This window comes from Mangifera indica, chromosome 13 (assembly GCF_011075055.1).
Source record: "Mangifera indica cultivar Alphonso chromosome 13, CATAS_Mindica_2.1, whole genome shotgun sequence".
NCBI lineage: Eukaryota > Viridiplantae > Streptophyta > Magnoliopsida > Sapindales > Anacardiaceae > Mangifera > Mangifera indica.
The window spans coordinates 10,811,693-10,832,309 of NC_058149.1; the positions used below are offsets into that span (position 1 = coordinate 10,811,693).

Sequence of the window (20,617 nt, forward strand, 5' to 3'; positions counted from 1 at the left end):
ATTGGTTTGGAGGGAGGATCTCTGCTGGGTTATATAATAGTATGTTACTTTCTCTAGATCAAACAAGGCTTTGACTCTTGTTCCTGTTTGTGTGTAACAAAAAATGGAGAAAATTATTTCTATGATTTTGTTGGCAACAACTGTATTTGTTTTCAACGATGGAGTACATGGAAGAGCTAGCGATAGAGAAACTCAATATGTAATTGATAGGAAGTTGAAGGCTCTCAATAAACCTGCAGTGAAGACTATTATGGTATGTCATATCCTGTCATCTAAACGAACTTTCATAAAAATTTAATATAAAAAAGAAAGAAAAAGCTTGATTTCTCTAACGCTGTGAAATTTTTATATAGAGTGAAGATGGAGATACAATTGACTGTGTTGATATTTATAAACAACCTTCGCTCGATCATCCAGCATTGAAGAACCATACTGTTCAGGTTCTTCCCTTGTTACTCTCTTCTATGTGAGAAAGCTTTAAACATATGTGTTTCTCATCTTAGTTCATTTATTATGCAGCTGAGACCGAGTTTTGATCTAACTGGGAAGGTGGATAGAATAAATAAATCTGGTCAGCCAGTGGTAATTCAAACTTGGCAAAAGAAAGGAACTTGTCCAAAGGGAACTGTTCCCATTCGCAGAATCCGAAGGGAAGATCTTTTGAGAGCAGCTTCTCTTTAGTACTTTGGAAGAAAACTCTATACAGCTAAACGAAAAGAGGCAACTCGTATAAGAAAATTTACACATTTAAACAACACCACAGTCAATCCCATTGATCTATCTGCGGTTAATCGTTCGGTAAGCATCCTTTTAAGCAGTTTTGGCTTTCCATGTCTTTCACATAACTTTGAAAAAATTATATGATAATATTTTGCTGTTTCTCCAAAACCAGTATGCAGTTCTGCATACATTTGGAACGAACTATTTAGGAGCACAAGCAGATATAAACGCTTGGAATCTCCATGTTGATAGTGAAGATGATTATACTACTGCCCAAATCTAAGTTAGAGGTGGCCATGACCATGCCGAAAGCATCGAGGCAGGATGGGCGGTTAGCAAATTATTCAATTCAAAATATGATTTCAATAAAATTATATATACCTATTTTAAGCATACAAATAGATACATACTTAATATGTGTCATTACTATTTCAGGTCAATCCTGAGCTATATGGTGATAATCATACACGATTGTTCGCATACTGGACTGTAAGTGTCATTGAAGTAATAAAAAAGATAATTCAGGAACTTATGTAACTAATGCTGTTTATGTAGTTTGTTTTCATCTGTCGTTAGGCTGATGGTTACAACAACAAAGGTTGCTTCGACCTCACTTGCGCTGGATTTATTAACACAAACACAAACTTTACCATTGGTGGAACCTTTCATCCCATATCCACCACCCTCGGTGAGCAGTGGCAAATCAATATTGCCATAAATCGGGTAATGTTTATTAAAGAATATTATCTTTACGAATAAATTATACAAATTTATATTTACAAAAATTGAGATGGTATAGCTTCTGATTTAATGATTTTGAAAAGAGAAAAAGTAAATAATTATATCATCTAATCATAAACTGTCATCTCAGCTTGTATAAATATGTTTCTATAATTTATTTATACATAGTTTTATCAATGTTTATGGGTGATCCGGAGAGAAAATACATTTTCCCACATAAGGTTTTGCATAAATAGTATTTTTCAAAATTTACTAATTTCTATAAATTAGTAAATATAAACTTCATGTTTGTTCATTTCAGGATCCGCAAACAGGTTATTGGTGGTTTGTATATCAAAATAACGTAGTTGGGTATTGGCCAGCAAGTTTGTTCAATTCCCTAAAGCAAAGTGCAAATTTAGTGGAATGGGGAGGAGAAGTGTATAGCCAGGCAGTGAAGAAAACTCCACACGCAAGAACTGCTATGGGAAGTGGAGAAATGGCATATCCTCTATATGGTAATGCACGCTACATCAGGAATGTAAAAATTCTAGATACTTCTCTTCAATTGAAGTACCCTGAATGGGTAGGCACTTGGACTGATGAGTCTTCCTGCTACAATGCATACAATGACTTAAAAGACTATGAGGTACCCTCATTTTTCTTTGGTGGGACACCTGGAAGAAATGCAGATTGTCAGTAGCAATAGATTATTTATCTTTTATTGTTTATATTAATTTACTTGATTTATAAGTAATAAAAATTTTTAAAAATTTCAATAATCTTTTATTACCAATAGTGATGTAATAGATAATATAAGAGATAATACCCCTCTTTAGGTATTCAAAGATTACTAAAGTAATTTTGATTTTATTATAACTATATTTTTATTTATTATTTTTTTGGCAAAAATAATCACATTTTTAATGTAACAAATAATATAAAAAATATTTTAGAATAATTATATTAAAGGATATTTAAATAAATTAATATACTAGTATTTTTTTATTACCTCTAATCAAACATAATAATTATTTATATTAATCAATTTTTATCAAACATAGTAATAATATATATCAAATAATGTTTCTTTAGTTGGGTTGTGCAGCTACAACACAAAAGGTGATATTGTGGTCATAATTGATTATTTTTAACATATAGGGTGTGTTTGGTTGAAGGGTATTAAAGATTACTTTGATAATCTATATTTTATTATTTACTTTTGTTTGGTTAATAAGTAATAAAAAAATTCTAATAATCTTCGATTATTAATAGTGATGTGACAAGTAATATAAGAGATAGTGTAATTATCATCTCCATCTTAGGTATTAAAATCAAGGTAATTTTAATTTTATTATAATTAATAATTTATTTATTAATTTGTTTAGGACAAAAATACTCATATTTTCAATTAATATAACAAATAACATAAAAAAATATTTTAGAATAATTATACCTAAGGGTATTCAAGTAAAATAATATATTAGTATTCTTTTATTACCTTTAACCAAACACAATAATTATTTATACCTATTTATTTTTACTAAACATAGTAATAATTTATACCTAATAATCTTTAAGGTAATCTATCTTCACGATAATTTTTCAATTTTAGTAATTAAAACATTTCCGAAATCAAACACTCTCATAAAATTGAATCATTTTACCTCATTTTTTCTCGTAAAACTCATAACATATGTTTCATAGGATTTTCATGATCCACATTATAATCAATATTAGCAGCATGATAAGATGAAAAATAGAATTTTTAGACTCTATTTTCAAGATTTAGGAGTTGTTGTTTATACACATAAAAAAGAGAGTTTAGAATTACAAACTTGCATTTGATAGCGTTTTCAAAGCTGAATCTGCCCTAAATTTGTCTTTAACTCTTCGTTTACTCTTTACATTGTGGTAAGATAAGACCTCAACTCTTTCACACAAAGGCAGTCGCAAATATACAATAATATAAGATAGGTGATTGCTAAATCACCAAGGTTTTGAGAGAACTCATTTTTTCTAGGGTGAGACGCTAGGGTTTAACAAACCTTCTAATATTTGGTGTTGTAATTTTTTTTTTTTATAATAAATATCTTTATTTATACAGGACAAATCATTACCTTGTTTAACTATTTATATTTAAGACATATTTTCAAATATTTAAATTCATCGTATTTAATAAATTATATATATATGTATAAAAAAATGATTCACTCTATATTCAATTAAACTCAAATTTAATTTTAGAAAATTATATTTTTACCCCTAAAATATTAGATTATTATAATTTTTGGGTCTTAATGTATTAATTTTATATACTTAGGCCCAACAATGAATAAAACATTCATTATGATAAGATTAGCTTCATATTTACTTATTAATAATAAATCATTAACTGTTTAATTATAATCATTTGTTCTTTATGTGTATGATCCATAAATTCTTTATCATATTAACAGTAAATAAAATTCATAATTAATTCACGATGAATCATCATGTACTCTTGCACAAATTGGATTGATAAAATTGTGGGCCGTGCCCAACAAAAGTGGGCTGTGCCAGCCCACGGCCGGCTCAAGTTATGGTAAGTGAAATAATCACATGAAGACTTCAAAAATTACTTCCTTTATATATTATTCTGAGAAGATAGGGCCTGCTTTAAGTGCCACTCTAAAACAAAAGTCAACGACGTCGATTAAAGCCTCCAAAATGAGCGTCGTCAGTGGTGGTGGTAAAGGTTCTCTGGCAGAGATGAAGTCAGTTGCGGTTGCCGTGAACGCCGAAAACGTAAGTGGAGGAGGCAGCGGAAGTCGACGCGCCGTGCTGTGGGCGGTGGAGAATCTCATGAACACAGCTGATCGTTTCATCTTAGTCCACGTTATGCCTCCCATTATTTCAGTTCCAACTCTGTGTAATTATCTTAAACATTCAATATTTTAATGAGCTTTTGGTTTGGACTTTGAATTGGAATTTGTTTTGTGGTGCTGGTGTCTCTATTTATGCGATCAAACTAGAGTAGATTCTTTTTAAAGGAATGAAAGTCAATATAGAGTTGAAACTAATGGTTTTCTTTGGTTTCTGAAATTTCATCAGAGAAGAAAGAAGCCTTTTGTTATAACAGTAATTTGTTTACCTTGTAGTATTGAATTCAAGAGTTGTAAAGCCTTTAGTTATAACATTAACTTCTGAATTGTCATGTTTTACGTTTCAAGTGTAACATGAAACCTCTAAATTGCAAAGTTTTTTGGCCATATCAGAAAATTTATGCTAAAACTTAAGCAAAACCCTTCACTAGAAATTGTTTATTTAAATAAAAGCTGTTCGTAACGCTGGTAAATTGATTGAAGGACACATATTCTACAGCAGGGGAATGTATACCTGTAGCTGAGCTCGATGAGAATGTGGTGAAAGTGTATGTGCAGGATGTGAAATTAAAGATTGAGGAAATCTTTGTTCGATATAAAAAACTATGCAAGACAAGGAAGGTGGGTTTGAGCTTGTCTGCTGCTTCAACGTAGATTGATTTTAATGAATAATGAGTCAGATTGTGTTGAATGTTTTGCAGGTAGAAACATTAGTCTTAGAGGATGATAATCCAGCATCTGCACTTCTAAGATATGTATCTGAGGCTAGGATAAGTAGCTTAGTTTTGGGTTCTTGCAATACAAATTGTATAATGAGGTAAGTTTTTGTCTTTTAAGTTCTTTATCATTTGCCATTCAATGTCCTGTCCTATTGATACTTGATGATGTTTATATCTAAAATAGAATAGCAGAATTATTCAACGTCACTATCTTCAAATCAACTTATATGAATTGTGAAATTTCGTCCCCAAACTTTTGAAGTTGAACAATATTGCTTTAGGGGTGGTGCATGCAAGATAGCAGGAGTTTACATTAACTGAATATTATATGCTTGTATGTAATGGCATGAGTCGATTTGCAAGGACATGCTGCTGTCCCAGTGGATTGTTTTTACTATTAACTTCTTTTTTATGATAATTGTGCAGTCCCTTGTCTGATTAATCCCCTTTCTCTCTCTCTCTCTCTCTCTCTCTCTCTCTGTATATATATCTTCCATATTTTCCTATGTTGGTGTAATTGAAGTAAAACATTTTTTCTCTTTTGCATACGTCTGCTAAATTTTTGTCCATTTTCCTTAGGAAACTGAAGGGACCAGGGGTACCAACGACTATCCTGAAATATGCACCCAGCACCTGCAATGTTTATGTTGTATCTAAGCGTCGAGTCATCACAGAATCAGCTAATTCAACATCAACTAGTGGTATGTTGAAACTGGTTTCTTTTAAGTCAATGTATTGCCATGCTCTTGATTGTATCTTTTTTGAATCTTAAAGAGACCAGCACAGGGCGCCAAAGACTTACTCAAAGGGATTCTGGAGACATCTACAATGGCATTAATGAACAATTATCAGGGATAAGTACTTCCTCTGTGGATACCAGAGTTCTTAAGAACTTTGGATCATCATCAGAGAGTTATCCAATTTCTTATGCATTTTTTGAAACTACTCTCAGCAAGCAACACAATTCCATGGCTTCTACAATATCTGAGCAGGTGCAATTTTGAAGCATTTTATTGTGTTACTTACATGTTGTTCCTTTGTAACATTGAAGAAAATTTTCCATTTTCAAGATTATGGCGATTTTAATTTGCAAGCATATTTTGCAGTCAGCTGTGCATGCCGAAGTAGAAATGCTGCGGCTAGAATTACAAACTACTGTCGCCATGTATGAAAGAGCTTGTGAAGGGCTGGTCCATGCCCAAACCAAGGTGGGAGACTTCTCAGAAATTAAAGGAACGGAATCAATACTTAGATTGATTGGATTTTAGTTAGGTTTCTAAAGATTCTAGTGCCAAAGAAATTACTTATAGCTTTCATTTTGCATATATTAGGGCACAATTTCTCATTTTCGTGTAAATGCATGAAAGTTTTCTGGTTCATAGAGGTCCAAAAAGGGCATCACTCTATCTCCCATACAATTGCAACATTTATCATTAGCACTTAAATTTGCAGGTCCAGTCACTTTCTTCTGAGTGCCTTGAAGAGGCAAGAAAAGTGAATGCTGCCCTGGAAAGAAAAGAAACTTTGTCAAAAATTGCTGCCGAAGAGAAAGCAAAGCATTTGCAAGCCTTGAAGGAGGTTGAGGATGCAAAAAATTTGCTTGATAAGGAAGTTTATGAAAGAAAAATTGCTGAACTCAAGGCCCTGAAGGAATCCTCAGAGAAACAAAAAATTGTTGATGCACTTTTATATAATGACAGGAGATACAGAAGGTATACTGAGGATGAAATTAAGATAGCAACAGATTTCTTCTCTGAAAATAGTGTTATTGGTGAAGGAAAGTATGGGAAAGTTTATAAATGTAATATTGATCACACTCCTGTAGCTGTTAAGGTTCTTTGGCCGGATGCTGTCAGCAAGAAAAATGAGTTTCTGAAGGAGGTAATTTTAGCTCAACATTGTTTTTTTAATAATCATAAAGAGAAGGCCTCCTTATTCTATTATGCCTATCACTATGACTATTGATAATTTGTCTGGAGAAGTAGAGATGGAGAGCTATGCACCATACACAGTTATATATGGAACTATAGACTTTGTATTAATGATGGAAATGAGAAGTTACAAAAGTAGACCAGTAGACCATCAGGAGAACTAAAACACTATGCACAATATCCACCCTGGAATTTGTTTGTGGTCATTTGTGGTCTGATTTGGATTTCTCAAATTCACTGGTTAATAAAAGTTTACTGACAGTCTTGTGAAATGTTACACACCGTTGTAAATATCAAACTAATCTCCTGGCAAGAAAGGGATCCCTCTTTGTTGATTCCATTACTAGGACCATATTCCTGCCATCATGTCCATTTGAGCAAATGATTCTACTTTCGCAGGTTGAAGTGTTAAGCCAGATACGGCATCCACACATGGTTCTGCTGCTTGGGGCATGTCCTGAGGGCGGTTGCTTGGTCTATGAATACTTGGAAAATGGAAGTCTGGATGCATTTATTTATCACCAGAATGGAAAGCCTTCACTTCCTTGGTTTGTTCGGTTCCGCATAGTTTTTGAAGTAGCTTGTGGGCTTGCATTCTTACACAACTCAAAGCCAGAACCTATTGTCCATCGAGATCTGAAACCGGGTAATATCTTGTTAGATGGAAATTATGTGTGCAAAATTGGAGATGTTGGGCTGGCCAAACTCCTGTACAACATCGTGCCTGACAACGTCACAGAGTACAGAGACTCTATTCTTGCTGGTACTTTTCACTACATGGATCCAGAGTATCAGAGAACTGGCACCGTTCGGCCTAAATCAGACGTGTATGCTTTTGGGGTTATTATACTTCAGCTGTTGACAGCTCGACATCCAAATGGACTCATTTTGAAAGTTGAGAATGCCATCAAGAGCAGCACCTTCGCGAACATATTAGATAAGTCAGTTTCAGATTGGCCACTTGCTGAAGCAGAGGAATTAGCTCAAATTGCATTGAAGTGTTCAAAGCTTAGATGTAGAGACAGACCAGATCTTGATACTGAAATTATGCCAGTTCTTAAGAGACTCAAAGATTTTGCATCTACTCGAGTAAACTTGAATAGAGATAATATTTATCCACCAAACCACTTCTTCTGCCCGATCCTTCAGGTGAAACAGAATAAGAGAAACATGTGATTTACATATCTGATTCTCTTTAGCCTACATCTCATATAAAGTTGTTTATGTGCTTCATCTTGTGAATAATGCAGGAAGTAATGGAAGATCCATACATTGCGGCTGATGGTTTTACATATGAGCACAGAGCAATCAAGGCATGGCTTGAAAGACATAGTGTATCACCAGTGACCAAGCTTCGGCTCCAGCATTCACAGGTCATTCCAAACTACACGTTACGTTCTGCCATACAGGAGTGGAAGTCACCTATGACATATTCAGACGCTATCTCTACAAAAAATTGATAAAATGCTCCACTTTCAAAGAGCTTGCCATAGGTAGAATGCACTTTTAATGAAAATTAGCAGGAGTAATTGGTGTATGGTGTGAAATAATCAACTAAGTTGTATAGGGTGAATGTTCGAGCGACTTTCCAATGATCTGTAATAAGTAAATTGCATTGTTATATTAAGTTTATACAATTTGTCTATACATATAGTATTATTATTACTTTTAATTTGATCAATCACGTCCTTGGGTTTATAAAGTATGGTATAAAAAGAAAGATCCAGCTTGATGATAATAATTATATTGCATACAATGCCAAAAATATTTATCCTTGTTACAAGTTTATGCTGTAAGGTTTGAAAGGTATCAATTATCCACTTGAGTAAACTCTAAAGCATTTGCATCTGGATCTCGTGTGAAAATTGCTGGCCGCCCAGACTTGCTAAGTGTGTATGGAATACCTACAGAAGAGAGCCATGGAAAAAAATTATCTGTGTAATGTTCACTCCCTGAAAATGAATTATATAAGGATTGATATCTTGAGAATTGTAAGTACAGGGCAGAATACTTTAACCTGCTTCATCAAGAATTGTTTTGAGTTTAGACACATCCCGAATTGCAATACAAGTATGACGATCTCGACCTCCATGTTCAGGTCGTCCAGTTAAAGGGTCTGGATTTGGAAGCTCCATCAAATGAATCATCTCAGAACCCACCCACAACCAAGCACCTCTGTAGGGAAGCTTATCATCTGGCCTTGCTTCGTTGATTTCAAGACCTAATTTATGTGAATTGAAAAGAAGATTTTATTTCCTTTTTCTCCTTTGTTGATGCATGAGATATAACTATTACAACTGTATAGAAACGCACCTAGAATATTCTGATAAAATTCAAGTGACCTTTCAAGGTTTTCGCACAGGATTCCAACATGATGCACGCTTACAACTCCATAATCTGTACCAATGTTGGAAAATAAATAAATGTGACATCTGAAAAAGGAAGAAATACAAACAAAATGGACAAACAATAAAACTAAATTATAAAACCAACTTTTTTTTCTCTCTTCAAATTCTAACTTCTATCCCATGGTTGCTCATAATATTGCATTAACAGTTATGGGAGTTGTCTATAGGCAAGAAATTTCCAGAACAGCATTAAGAAGACACTTACAGACAAATTCAATATAAAGAACCTATACAGGAAAGCAGAAAACTATTTCTGACAAGCAAATTGATCTTTTTCATTCCCCATTATTGCTTCTATATCATCAGTCTATCAAATTATAAAAAAAAATAAGCATTGACCCCATTAAAGCCAAACTCACAACATGGAATAAGCTAGTTTTTTTTTTTTTTCACTTGGAAAGCATTAGTAAGAAACATATCATGATGTATCAAACTGGAAAATGAATCAAGAAAGTTACCAATCTTGTCACTGACTCTAACTGAATCTTTCTCAAGTACACCTCCTTCAACAGACATCTTTGCTTTAGTCATGAAACAACGCCCACTGTATTGATGATCATTTCTCATCACCATCCGTTGAGCATTGGATGATATGTTTGAAAATATGGAGCTGAAACTTGTACGATCTGCCTGCAATTGAAGACCAGAGGTTAACAGTAGGTTAACAAAAGAAAATGAAAACAATGCATTAAGAAATACAAAATTTTCAGCACCCAGATCTTAGAAAACAAAGTTTTCAGGCCACGAGAGAAAAAAAAAGCACATTTTCATTTTAGAATCTAGGACATTGCCAATGCAGATTTTGCCATCTCATTGTGATCAAATTTGAGCATTCATCAAGGATCAATCTACTTTCATTATCACAGAGACAGATATTTGCAGCAACTGGCCAGCAATAAAGCTCAATTAAAATCTATATACCCTTCTAATAACAAACCTGAAATTCCATCCCTTGCATTGCCACATAATAAAGAGAAAAACTAAATGATATTTTCCAGCAGCTAACCGGTGGTAGCAATTTTGAAGTTGGAATTATAACAATATGTTTTATTTTTCAGCAGCTAACCTGTTGTAAGATTTGAAGATCCTTTATACTTCTTTAATGTCATTTTAAGTGATCAAATAGAACACCACAGTATAACTAAATCTTACAGGCTCAGAATTATCTTTTTCTGTCAAACCAAGTGGAACATAACACCAAAAATAGTTTAGATGAATTCGTTTCACTCCATTTTCTGTGTAGCAAAGCAACAGATGAATTTAAAAAATAAAATAAAATAACCGGAATGCAAAATACAAGTACCGCCAGTGCCAGGTACTATTTGGTTATCAATTTGTCAACTTAAAAAATCCAAACTTCAACGAAATTTTCAATCTTAAATCAAAAGCAAGCAAACGGTAACTTACCAGCAATATCAATCAAATTAAATAAAGAAAAAGAAATACAGGTCCCGATTTAATTCAATTCAACACACTTAACATGTAACGAACAAGTCAAGCGCCACAATAGTTCAAGTATACAGCTGGTTTCGACAATTAGTGAATCTCCGAAATAGTTCAATAATGCAGTAAGAGATGATAAGGTTACCTTATATCGCACAGGAATGACGGCAGCTGGACAGAGAAGAGACGCCATCGATGAACTCAAAAATTTCGTTCGTCACCTGCTCTGAGTCAGTTTTCTTTATTCATTCAAATAATTTGTGAACCAAAATCACAACAACGACTCTCACCAGTTTACTGGTTCACAAATTTCTTGCAAATAAAAGTTGGTCGACAGCCACTCCTTCCTCCCGGGGTTAAATCTATAAATCTAATTAACCTGGGGTGGAACATAAAATAAATTAAACGCAGGGACAATTTCATAAAAGAAATAATCTAATTTTATTTGGTCTAGACTATCATACAACGCTTTATAATTGGATAGAATAAAATTAAGTTTTACACTTTTTGTTCAAATTTAGGCATGAATTATAGTATAGTGTAGTGTTATGGGTATAATTTTTATATATAAATAATATCATAATATAATTAAATAATTAAAAATAAAATAAAATAAAATTTAATCATATAATAATATATTATTATTTATATATAAAATTATATGTATAACATTATTATTAGTTTTGACTGTTAAAATGTATTTTCTGTCATTTTTAAAAAGTATAAATATTACAAGACTAGTATAACTCCCCAAATCCTTCATAATTTGACAATTGCCTTCATAGCTTGTCTATTTTAGTTTAAAAAGTCTTACCACTAACATGTCATCTTTATAAGGTAATAAGATGACATAGGAGTAATCCTGTTTTCTAAATAACAACAATAGTCTGATCGACATCTTAGGAAATTCTTTGTTACATAAGAACTTATTAAACTTCTTGTATCATTATCTAGGCAATTGTTTTAGGGCATATTTTTTCTTTCTCTCATGCTTTAAGACCCTGTGGTTGTCATATACAAATTTCATTATCTAAATCCCCATGAAAAAAAAGGGTCTTCATGTCTAACTACAAATTCCAAAAATATCTCACCCTTAAATACTGTTCTTCTTCCACCTACAAATTGTAAGTGGGAGGAACTAATCATAGAGAAAAATAAAAAATATATTAGGAAACAAAATTTAATTAGATAATATTTTTTTACTTTAGCATCCAATATTGTTTATAAAATACCTTAAATGACCTTGAGGGATATTTTGGTAAAATGGATTTTTTAAAATATATATTATTCTTTTTTATAAAAATGTGACAGACCGTTCAGTTGAAAGTAACAAGACGTAGGGGGTAGAGACGACATGTGTTGTCTCCACCTGTGTGAGTAGAACTGTGGAACTGTAGTAGATCCACTGCTCCTCTCTCTCGGTGGTTTGAAGTGTGGCGGCGACTTTTAATCTCTCACAATGGATTCACAACAGGCACCCAAGAAGCGAGGCCGTAAACCCAAACCTAAGGAAGACAAGAAAGACGAACAACAGCAACAGCAACAGCAAACTCCTAAAATGAAAGACACCGCCAAGAGAACTCAACATCACTCTGTTGACGACAAGTATAATCAGTGGAAATCTCTTGTTCCTGTTCTTTATGACTGGCTCGCTAATCACAACCTTGTTTGGCCTTCTCTCTCTTGCCGGTCCCTTCTCTCCCTGATTTCGCTTTTTAGGGTTTTTCTATTCGATTTTTTCACCCTAAACCGTAGCTGTACTAAACCTCTCTTCTCTTCACCTTCTTTTATTTACAGATGGGGCCCACAGCTTGAGAAAGCTACTTACAAGAATCGGCAACGCCTTTACCTTTCTGAACAGGTCGGTTTTCGTCCTTCGATTTGATTTTTTTTTTTTTTAAGGTTCAGACGTTTGTTTATTTGTTAATTATTTTGTTACCAGACTGATGGTAGTGTTCCGAATACACTTGTCATTGCGAACTGTGAGGTTGTCAAACCTAGGGTTGCAGCTGCGGAGCACATTTCTCAGGTAATGCTTAACCCTTCGATTTCTTTTGTGTCTTGTTCGATGTGGTTTTAGTTCTCTTCCTTGTGTTTATGCGGATTATTTTGTTGTTCAGTTTAATGAAGAGGCAAGATCTCCATTTGTCAAGAAGTATAAAACCATCATTCATCCTGGAGAGGTATGTTTTCAAAACACTGTAGACTATACATATACTACCGTCTTACATATTTTCTCATGGACATAACACTGACCATTGTTGGCATCTTTTGCTTGCCCTTAATGGAGTGATTTTGTTTGGTCTGAAAATGTAAAAACATCAAAATGAAACTTAATTATCCCTATAGAGGCTCTTTTAAAGATTTTTGTGTCAATTTACTTCTTTTAAGCTTTAAGTTTCTGCATGAGGATGCACTTCCTTATTTGTTAAGTCGCTTCATTTTCTTAGCATGATTGTGGATCATCATTTTGCAGGTCAACAGAATCAGGGAGCTTCCACAGAATACTAAGATAGTGGCTACCCACACTGACGGTCCTGATGTAAGGGGCATTTATCATCTATTTTGGACCCATGGATTTGAAGTTTGGTTTATAAATTTGATATTTAGATGATCTGGTTCTTCTCAAAAATTAGGTTCTCATTTGGGATGTTGAAGCTCAACCTAACCGCCATGCTGTTCTTGGAGCTTCTAATTCTCGCCCAGATTTGGTATGTGATAATTCCAAAATGCATTGTATTCCTTTTTATATTCCTAAAGTTAAATGTTTCCCTTTATTTTCTTTTGTAATATGTATGCTCATTTGACTTCTTGGTGTTTACCACTATTGTAATGGATATGATGTTGGTTAATGTTTTCTGTATCATCGTAAACAATGTTCAAATGGCACATACACATAAGAATGTAAATCCTAATCATATGACCACTGTTCATATATATGGTTTTTTGCAGGTGCTGATAGTTCCAAAAGTGTGAGAGGATTTATTACTTTGTAAGAATTCTATTGTCTTGAGTTAGTTGAAATGTTATCCTTGGAGGAAAGTTCTTTTGATGAACTCCACTGTCAGGGAAGACATTATTCTGAGAGTTTTAGGGTCAAATTTCTCTACCATTCAGGAATAGATGAAAACTCTGTTGAAAGTGCATACTTTTGATAAATATGATATTTAGAAAGTTTGCCAGGCACAGCTCTTTTCTGGAAGTGGAGTGTTGATTACCATCCTGAATAGCTGTATGATAGATGGATTTGCCACCTTTATTTTTATTTTTGATAAAATTTGCTTTTATGAAGTTGCCTGCTTAATTTAGTTTGTTTCTGATTTTTTTTTTTTTTTGTGATTTAGGATATTCCTCAAGTTTTAGAAGATATATTGATATCCTCTATAAAATGAATAAAATAATAATTGCTTCCATAAGAAAATGACATAATATGTGCATATGCTTCAAAAAATTCTGAGGATTAAGCCAATTTTGCACTGCATTCACCTTTTTTTTTTGTACATAAAGAAATGGTAGTGAAACAAATTCATTTTTATTAAAATTCTTATCACAAATCTTTATTTAGGGAGATATATATATATATATATATATGTATGTATTTGACGATATCAGTTCTAAAGTTTCTGTAATTTTGTTCCTGCAAAGTTAATTTTGAGCTTAATTTGCAGATTTTGACGGGACATCAAGATAATGCAGAATTTGCTCTTGCTATGTGCCCTACTGAGCCGTATGTGCTCTCTGGAGGTGAGAAGTTATATTGTATCAAGTCAGTCAACAATCTTGGCTATATATTACATTGCATTGGAGTATTCCAAATAGATTGATATCCGATCCCATGGTATAGATCCAATGATATATGCTTGTTTTAACCAAGGTGTCCAGGGTCAACTCCCTTTGGGACCAGCAGTTTGAGATGTTTTATACGCAGATTATTTAACTACTATACAGTTTAGGCTAAATAAGTAGTCCCATATCTCGAATAATTTATGCTATCTTTGATGGAGTTAGAGTTAATTAATAGCAAAAAGGTTTTGTTATCTACTCAGTTGGCAATTCTTTTCTGCTCCATTATTTTTGAGTTATCTTATTTTGGTCTGGGATTATTAATAAATAAATTAGTCTTCTAGTGTCCTATCATCTGAACAAAAATGTTATTTTATAGGTAAGGACAAATCGGTGGTTTTATGGAGTATACAGGACCATATAACAACATCAGCCTCAGATCCAGCCACAGCGAAATCTGCTGGATCAAGTGGATCAATCATTAAACAGAATCCCATGCCTGGGGAAGGTAATGATAAAGTTGCTGATTGTCCTTCTGTTGGTCCACGAGGTATCTATTATGGGCATGATGATACAGTTGAAGATGTGACATTCTGTCCATCCAGGTAAGCTTTCCAATTCTTGGATAAAGTTTCAAATTTATTCAACGTGGGTATAAGGTTGTGGATGTTTATCATATATGTTGATGCCTGGGCTAGTTTACGATATTTATCTGGCTGTAGCCATGTTTCTTATACAAATATTTCTCAGGAAATGAAGGGATCTTTTATTTGCTTTTCCTGAATAGCAACTGATTTACAGCTAGTAGCAATGCAAAGTTCTCTCTAGTCTTTTATTCCTGATAAACTTCTATATCTGCTAAAGTGCACAGGAGTTCTGTAGCGTAGGTGATGATTCTTGCCTCATATTATGGGATGCCCGAGTTGGTTTGAACCCAGTTATTAAGGTAATGTTGACCATATTTATTTCCTTAGTCATCGATTTCAAATATGGACAGTAAACCTTTCATTCCCTTTGCTGGTAATGGATAGAATCTTGATTTGTGATGTTCACAAGGGGATGTAAAGTAATATGTATGACGTTTTTTATACTTATATGTGTTTGAAGGATGTTCTGTTTGGTACTTGTAGAAATGATCCGGGTTTCAAATATATTTGAATTTCCTTTTGTTTTCCCTTTTCTTCCTTTGGGTCGGGCGGGGGGATGGTTTTATGTTTGAGTGGTCCCTCATGCCCATAAATCCCAGGCCTGATGAGGAATTGATCAAAGCGAGCTGCTTGGTTTCTGACTCAATGAATGTACTATTATGTAGTCCATGGATGTGCATTTTGTCTCCATAATGTCGGGATTTACTTGATATTATTGTCCATTGCTGAGTATTTGGGTAGCTGTGTTGCTCTTATGAGACGTTTTCCAAATAGCCACTTTGATTGTCAATTCTATGTCTTTCATTAATATATTGTTCATTCATCAAGTCAGGTTTACATATGACCTTAGATTTTGTATTTGTGTTTATTAATTCTCTTTCAAACTTGTTACCTTTTTTCATACTTAATTTTGAATTTGTGCTTGATTTCTTTTTAATCTCAGAATTTGATACTTAGGTCTCTTTAGAAAAATTTTGAATTTTGTTTTTGATACTTAATTTTAAGATATGACCTCAGATTCTGACAATGATTCCATGTTCTGTTTTTCCTTCTTTTTGGCAGGTTGAGAAAGCACATAATGCTGATCTGCACTGTGTTGATTGGAATCCCCACAATGATAATCTTATCATTACCGGGTATTTTCTAATGTTATATTTCTCAGCTTTAGCAATTTGTTCTGGTGTTGTTATTTCACAGATTTTTGATGGTTCTCTTTGTTTTCTCACTCATGAGGAGATGATGAATCACATTGAACTCTTTGTTGATATTATGCCTCCAGGTCAGCTGATAATTCTGTTCGCATGTTTGATCGTCGGAATCTGACTTTTAATGGGGTTGGTTCACCTATTCATAAATTTGAGGGTCACAGAGCAGCTGTTCTTTGTGTGCAGGTATCAGTTAGTGTTCCTGTTTTATCGAATATTCCATTTCTCATCCCATCTACGTCTTATGGGGCAATATATTTGCAATGAGCATCAGTTTGTTCTTTTACTGAGTCTATTTTACTATATGGCAGTGGTCTCCAGACAAATCATCTGTATTTGGAAGTTCTGCAGAGGATGGACTCTTAAACATTTGGGACTATGAGAAGGTGCTATGGCCAATATATAAGTATTATTATCTGAGCTGGATTGCCTTTGCTTGTGTCTTTGCATCTAAGTTTAAAACTGGTTATATGTTTCCTTATGCTTTCTGACCCATGCACCAGTGTCAACTATCATTTTGATTGTTTTTCCTCCAAAAAAAAAAAATCATAATAAGGTGAACATGTTCCCCAAGAAAAGTGAAAAAAATATATATATATTTAAGATGGAAAAAAAAACTCTTTAGTGAAAAGAATAAAACAAAAACAAAGAATGATGCATATAAGATAAGAGAATTTGTCAATCAATGTTATGTGGGTAATATGCGTAGGGGCCAACTATATAATTCAAAGGCATGGGATATGTTCGATTATTCCCATGGTTTCAAATTATGCCAAGCCCAGACGATCCCATGATGGATCCTATATCAAGAGTTAACCCATGTACTAAACAGGTTCTAGTGTTCCTTGTTGAAGAGAATATGAACATATCTTTTTGAAGACGGTGAAATATTCAAACTATTTCAAGCTTCTTTTTGTAGTCATCATGTGATTTATATTGGCAATTCATATTATTCTGCATTTATGTTGAATCATATGCATGCTATGGTAGATAGTTGCAAGTATTTTGTAGGTGGCATGCATGTGTGAAAAAGACAATGTTTAAATCTAAATCAGTATTATGCTGTACGACTACAGAGGAATTTCCTTGATTGTTCAAGCTTAGAAAGGTGTTTTGAGCCAGTTGCATGGATGTTATTCCTTTTCAGGAGTTTCATAGTGTAGCAAACAAAAACACCATTTCTAACACATCAGATGAAGGGCTTTTCAAATTCACATTTAGTTAAATTAGGTTGATTATAGATATGAAAGTTGCAGTTAACATGGGCACCTACCTGTTTTTTCCAAAACAAGTTAAGTTTTGGTATACCTAGCGTAATTTGGAACATTCCCCTAGAAAAGCACTGAGAATACTGTTGAGACACTGGTTTGAGGTTTCACTTAAGGTCACACGTAAGGTGCTATTTTCATCGAGAAGCTTGTCTGAGTAAATTTAGTGTGATAGCTGCTGCTTCTTATAATCTTAATAAATAATATATTTTGTGGTTAAATGAAATGTCACAAACCGAAAAAGGCTATATAAAAATTAGTGATAATTATAGTTATGCCTGTCTCTTTCTTGTTTTTAACATTTTTGGTATCTTCTACCCTCTTATTATAACTAGGTTGAACCTATATGGTGCTTAAAGCTCTATTCCCACGCTTTGTGGGCTGAAGAAGTTTTTCTTACCCCTTAACTTCAGAAAGCTGTTTCTTTCACTTTTCTTTTTTCGCATTTCACTGTCTGTTCTTTGGTTGGCATATATTATATTTCTTGTCCTCTGAGATTCTATATGTATTGCAGGTTGGTAAAAAGGTGGAGCATGGGTCAAGGTCTCCAAGTTCTCCTGCAGGCTTGTTTTTCCAGCACGCTGGGCACAGGTTTGCAACTGCCTTTTCCTACTATCTGTATTTTAGTTACTGGGTTTTGGTTTTCCTCTGTTGTATGGTGAAACTTATCTTGTTTGAACCCTGCCCCCTTTTATATTTAAACCTTAGTTTATGTTCTTTTTGTCCTTGTAATTTCATCAGCTTGATCTCTAAGTTTATTTCGGCTGAACTTTGTGTTATGTTTGTATGGTCATCTGACCTAGCTCTCCATCTTCTTTCCTCCATGTCCTCATGTTTGAAAAGCTTAACAGTGTTGATCTTTTTCTAAATCATGTTGATGAGTTTTCTAACTTCACAATTGTTTGTTCGTATGGGCTAATAACTGATTGTATAATGCCTAATAACAGTATCGTGGCCCACGTTCTTAATTGTTCCTAACAAAATATACCTGGCATAGATTATTCATTTGTTATATTGTATATCTTCAATATTTTGACTTTTTTTTTTTGGTTGGGATCGAAATTTGCTTTTATAATTTTCAATTATCTAGCTTTTGCTTTTTATCCAGGGACAAAGTTGTTGATTTCCATTGGAATGCATCTGATCCATGGACTGTTGTTAGTGTCTCTGATGACTGTGAGACGACAGGTGGAGGGGGCACATTGCAGGTATCATCTTTTGTTTTTGTGGTTTTTATTCTTTTACCTTTTTTTCATTGGGAGAGCCTTTGAGGTGAGTTGGGAATAAGATTGACAGGAAGTAGATATCATGCAAAAGAACTAAGTAATAATTTGTACTGTGGTTCCCACATTGTGTGTTTGTGTGGTTTTTTAAATCTTTTCTATCATTTGTGGTTGCAAGTTTTTCTCTTTCACTTTTTCTTTGGTATGGTGGTAGCATGTCTGAGATTGAATTTTGGAAATAATTACAATGTTAGGCTTTGCACCCCGTTCTGTCCCCTCACCCACTTTTTGTGTTTTCCCTCCTTTTTCTCTACTTCACATGTTTTCATTCAAATCCCAAAACAAATGTGATATAATACGTTTGTAATCATTAAGTTGATGATATTATGGTTGGTGCAGATATGGCGCATGACCGATTTGATCTATAGGCCAGAAGAGGAGGTTTTAGCAGAGCTTGAGAAGTTTAAGTCTCATGTAATCTCATGTGCTTCTAAGTCTTGAAACATCATATGATTGAGTGTCCACAAACAATTACTTGTACTAGGTATCATCGTAATTGAGCTAGTGTTGACTTGATACAAATGATAGAGATTATTAGTTGGGTTGTTATTTAGGTTTATTGTCAGAAATGATGTAGCTCTCCAGAAATAGGAGGCTCTGTGATGATTTTTTTCTTTTTTTATCTTTTTCTCTTTAGTAGTCCGGAAGTCTATGCAAATTGTGTTTAGGGCGCAAATGATTTAAGAAGGTTTGTTAATGAAAATCAAAAGGATTATAAAAAATATTGCAGGTTTCGAATCCGTATTGATGCTGGTTCTCTAAGCAGTCAGAATCCTTAGGTGGTAAATCATGGACGTATGCCATGAAGATGTGGGGTTAGAACAATTATATCTATATATATATATATATATATATTTTTCAAATGTAGCTTCAGTTATAGTACTTTTATCATAGAATCTCCTGAAATATATTAAACTTGGGTAAAGGTTGATAGCTGTATGCATTTTTCATTCAATGTTCATGTCTGGGATTATTTATAGTTTATTATATATTGTTTGAAGATTTAGACTTATCAATGGTTCTCTAGAGTTGAAATTAGTGGGTTTTGGATGTTTGAATCCATAGAAAATGAAAGAAATTATGAGTAATGTTCTCTGGAGTTGAAAATATGCGAACTGTCTTTCCATATGTACCTCAATTTCAAGGTCTACCCAATGAGTAATGTTATGTGTTTATATTTTTATTATATAATTTAGATATACAAATGATATGTTATCATATGATTTAATATTATTTTATTTTTAATTCAAAATTATTTAATTCAATCATATAATGATATATTATTTATATATATTAATTATATATTAAAAGTATGTATATATAATTTTATTATTACTGAATTTAGCCAAATTTCCCTTCTTTCCAAAATGTCCTGTGTCCAAATCTCCTCCAAAAAAGGATATCTTAATCTAACCACGGTCGAGAAGAAGAAAGTAGATCACTATAAGATGCCCGAGTGACCCACTCCATTAAAGGTTGAAGAGTGAAAGGAATTTATTTGGAATGTTAAACGTTCCAGAACAAATTCAAGTGCTGGGGAGTAATTAAGTTTACCTTGCTTAAGTAATGAAAAATGAAGAATGGAAAAACAAGGTCTTCATAGTGGTGGTTTTTTGTTGCCAGGAA

General features: G+C 33.5%; 4 protein-coding genes across 4 annotated transcripts; 3 read left to right on the top strand and 1 right to left on the bottom strand.

Annotated features, from left to right (window-relative positions):
- The first annotated feature begins 103 nt into the window (after nucleotides 1–103).
- Nucleotides 104–2,143, top strand: LOC123194181. The gene is made up of 6 exons (XM_044607341.1): nucleotides 104–253; nucleotides 354–440; nucleotides 520–582; nucleotides 1,156–1,209; nucleotides 1,297–1,443; nucleotides 1,763–2,143. Exons 1-6 carry the CDS (start codon nucleotides 104–106, stop codon nucleotides 2,141–2,143), a joined length of 882 nt encoding a protein of 293 aa, XP_044463276.1.
- A 1,934-nt stretch (nucleotides 2,144–4,077) lies between these two features.
- Nucleotides 4,078–8,599, top strand: LOC123195001 (U-box domain-containing protein 34). The gene is made up of 9 exons (XM_044608547.1): nucleotides 4,078–4,351; nucleotides 4,804–4,925; nucleotides 5,006–5,121; nucleotides 5,603–5,724; nucleotides 5,798–6,015; nucleotides 6,130–6,231; nucleotides 6,476–6,904; nucleotides 7,354–8,103; nucleotides 8,205–8,599. The coding sequence occupies exons 1-9, from the start codon at nucleotides 4,150–4,152 to the stop codon at nucleotides 8,412–8,414; spliced, it is 2,271 nt and encodes a 756-aa protein (XP_044464482.1). The 5' UTR covers nucleotides 4,078–4,149; the 3' UTR covers nucleotides 8,415–8,599.
- Nucleotides 8,600–8,682: 83 nt separating this feature from the next.
- On the bottom strand, nucleotides 8,683–11,161 carry LOC123195002. Its single transcript, XM_044608548.1, has 5 exons — nucleotides 10,951–11,161; nucleotides 9,821–9,992; nucleotides 9,268–9,351; nucleotides 8,972–9,175; nucleotides 8,683–8,858 (listed from the first exon to the last, which is right to left on the bottom strand). The coding sequence occupies exons 1-5, from the start codon at nucleotides 10,996–10,998 to the stop codon at nucleotides 8,764–8,766; spliced, it is 603 nt and encodes a 200-aa protein (XP_044464483.1). The 5' UTR covers nucleotides 10,999–11,161; the 3' UTR covers nucleotides 8,683–8,763.
- A 960-nt stretch (nucleotides 11,162–12,121) lies between these two features.
- Nucleotides 12,122–19,706, top strand: LOC123195003 (WD-40 repeat-containing protein MSI4). The gene is made up of 15 exons (XM_044608550.1): nucleotides 12,122–12,494; nucleotides 12,603–12,666; nucleotides 12,748–12,834; nucleotides 12,926–12,988; nucleotides 13,282–13,347; nucleotides 13,442–13,516; nucleotides 14,474–14,549; nucleotides 14,968–15,193; nucleotides 15,453–15,534; nucleotides 16,298–16,371; nucleotides 16,515–16,626; nucleotides 16,752–16,826; nucleotides 18,223–18,299; nucleotides 18,817–18,916; nucleotides 19,331–19,706. The coding sequence occupies exons 1-15, from the start codon at nucleotides 12,265–12,267 to the stop codon at nucleotides 19,430–19,432; spliced, it is 1,509 nt and encodes a 502-aa protein (XP_044464485.1). The 5' UTR covers nucleotides 12,122–12,264; the 3' UTR covers nucleotides 19,433–19,706.
- Nucleotides 19,707–20,617: the final 911 nt, after the last annotated feature.

Excerpts from the sequence above, each read along its gene's own strand:
- LOC123195002 (XM_044608548.1), bottom strand. The coding sequence starts at position 10,998 with ATGGCGTCTCTTCTCTGTCCAGCTGCCGTCATTCCTGTGCGATATAAG. Across the intron at positions 9,993-10,950 it reads TCATTCCTGTGCGATATAAG|GCAGATCGTACAAGTTTCAG; the intron begins GTAACCTTATCA and ends CTTCAATTGCAG. Across the intron at positions 9,352-9,820 it reads TAGAGTCAGTGACAAGATTG|ATTATGGAGTTGTAAGCGTG; the intron begins GTAACTTTCTTG and ends ACATTGGTACAG.
- LOC123195003 (XM_044608550.1), top strand. The coding sequence starts at position 12,265 with ATGGATTCACAACAGGCACCCAAGAAGCGAGGCCGTAAACCCAAACCT. Across the intron at positions 14,550-14,967 it reads GCCGTATGTGCTCTCTGGAG|GTAAGGACAAATCGGTGGTT; the intron begins GTGAGAAGTTAT and ends GTTATTTTATAG. Across the intron at positions 15,194-15,452 it reads GTGACATTCTGTCCATCCAG|TGCACAGGAGTTCTGTAGCG; the intron begins GTAAGCTTTCCA and ends TATCTGCTAAAG.
- LOC123194181 (XM_044607341.1), top strand. The coding sequence starts at position 104 with ATGGAGAAAATTATTTCTATGATTTTGTTGGCAACAACTGTATTTGTT. Across the intron at positions 254-353 it reads CTGCAGTGAAGACTATTATG|AGTGAAGATGGAGATACAAT; the intron begins GTATGTCATATC and ends ATTTTTATATAG. Across the intron at positions 1,444-1,762 it reads TCAATATTGCCATAAATCGG|GATCCGCAAACAGGTTATTG; the intron begins GTAATGTTTATT and ends TGTTCATTTCAG.
- LOC123195001 (XM_044608547.1), top strand. The coding sequence starts at position 4,150 with ATGAGCGTCGTCAGTGGTGGTGGTAAAGGTTCTCTGGCAGAGATGAAG. Across the intron at positions 4,926-5,005 it reads AACTATGCAAGACAAGGAAG|GTAGAAACATTAGTCTTAGA; the intron begins GTGGGTTTGAGC and ends AATGTTTTGCAG. Across the intron at positions 6,016-6,129 it reads CTTCTACAATATCTGAGCAG|TCAGCTGTGCATGCCGAAGT; the intron begins GTGCAATTTTGA and ends CATATTTTGCAG.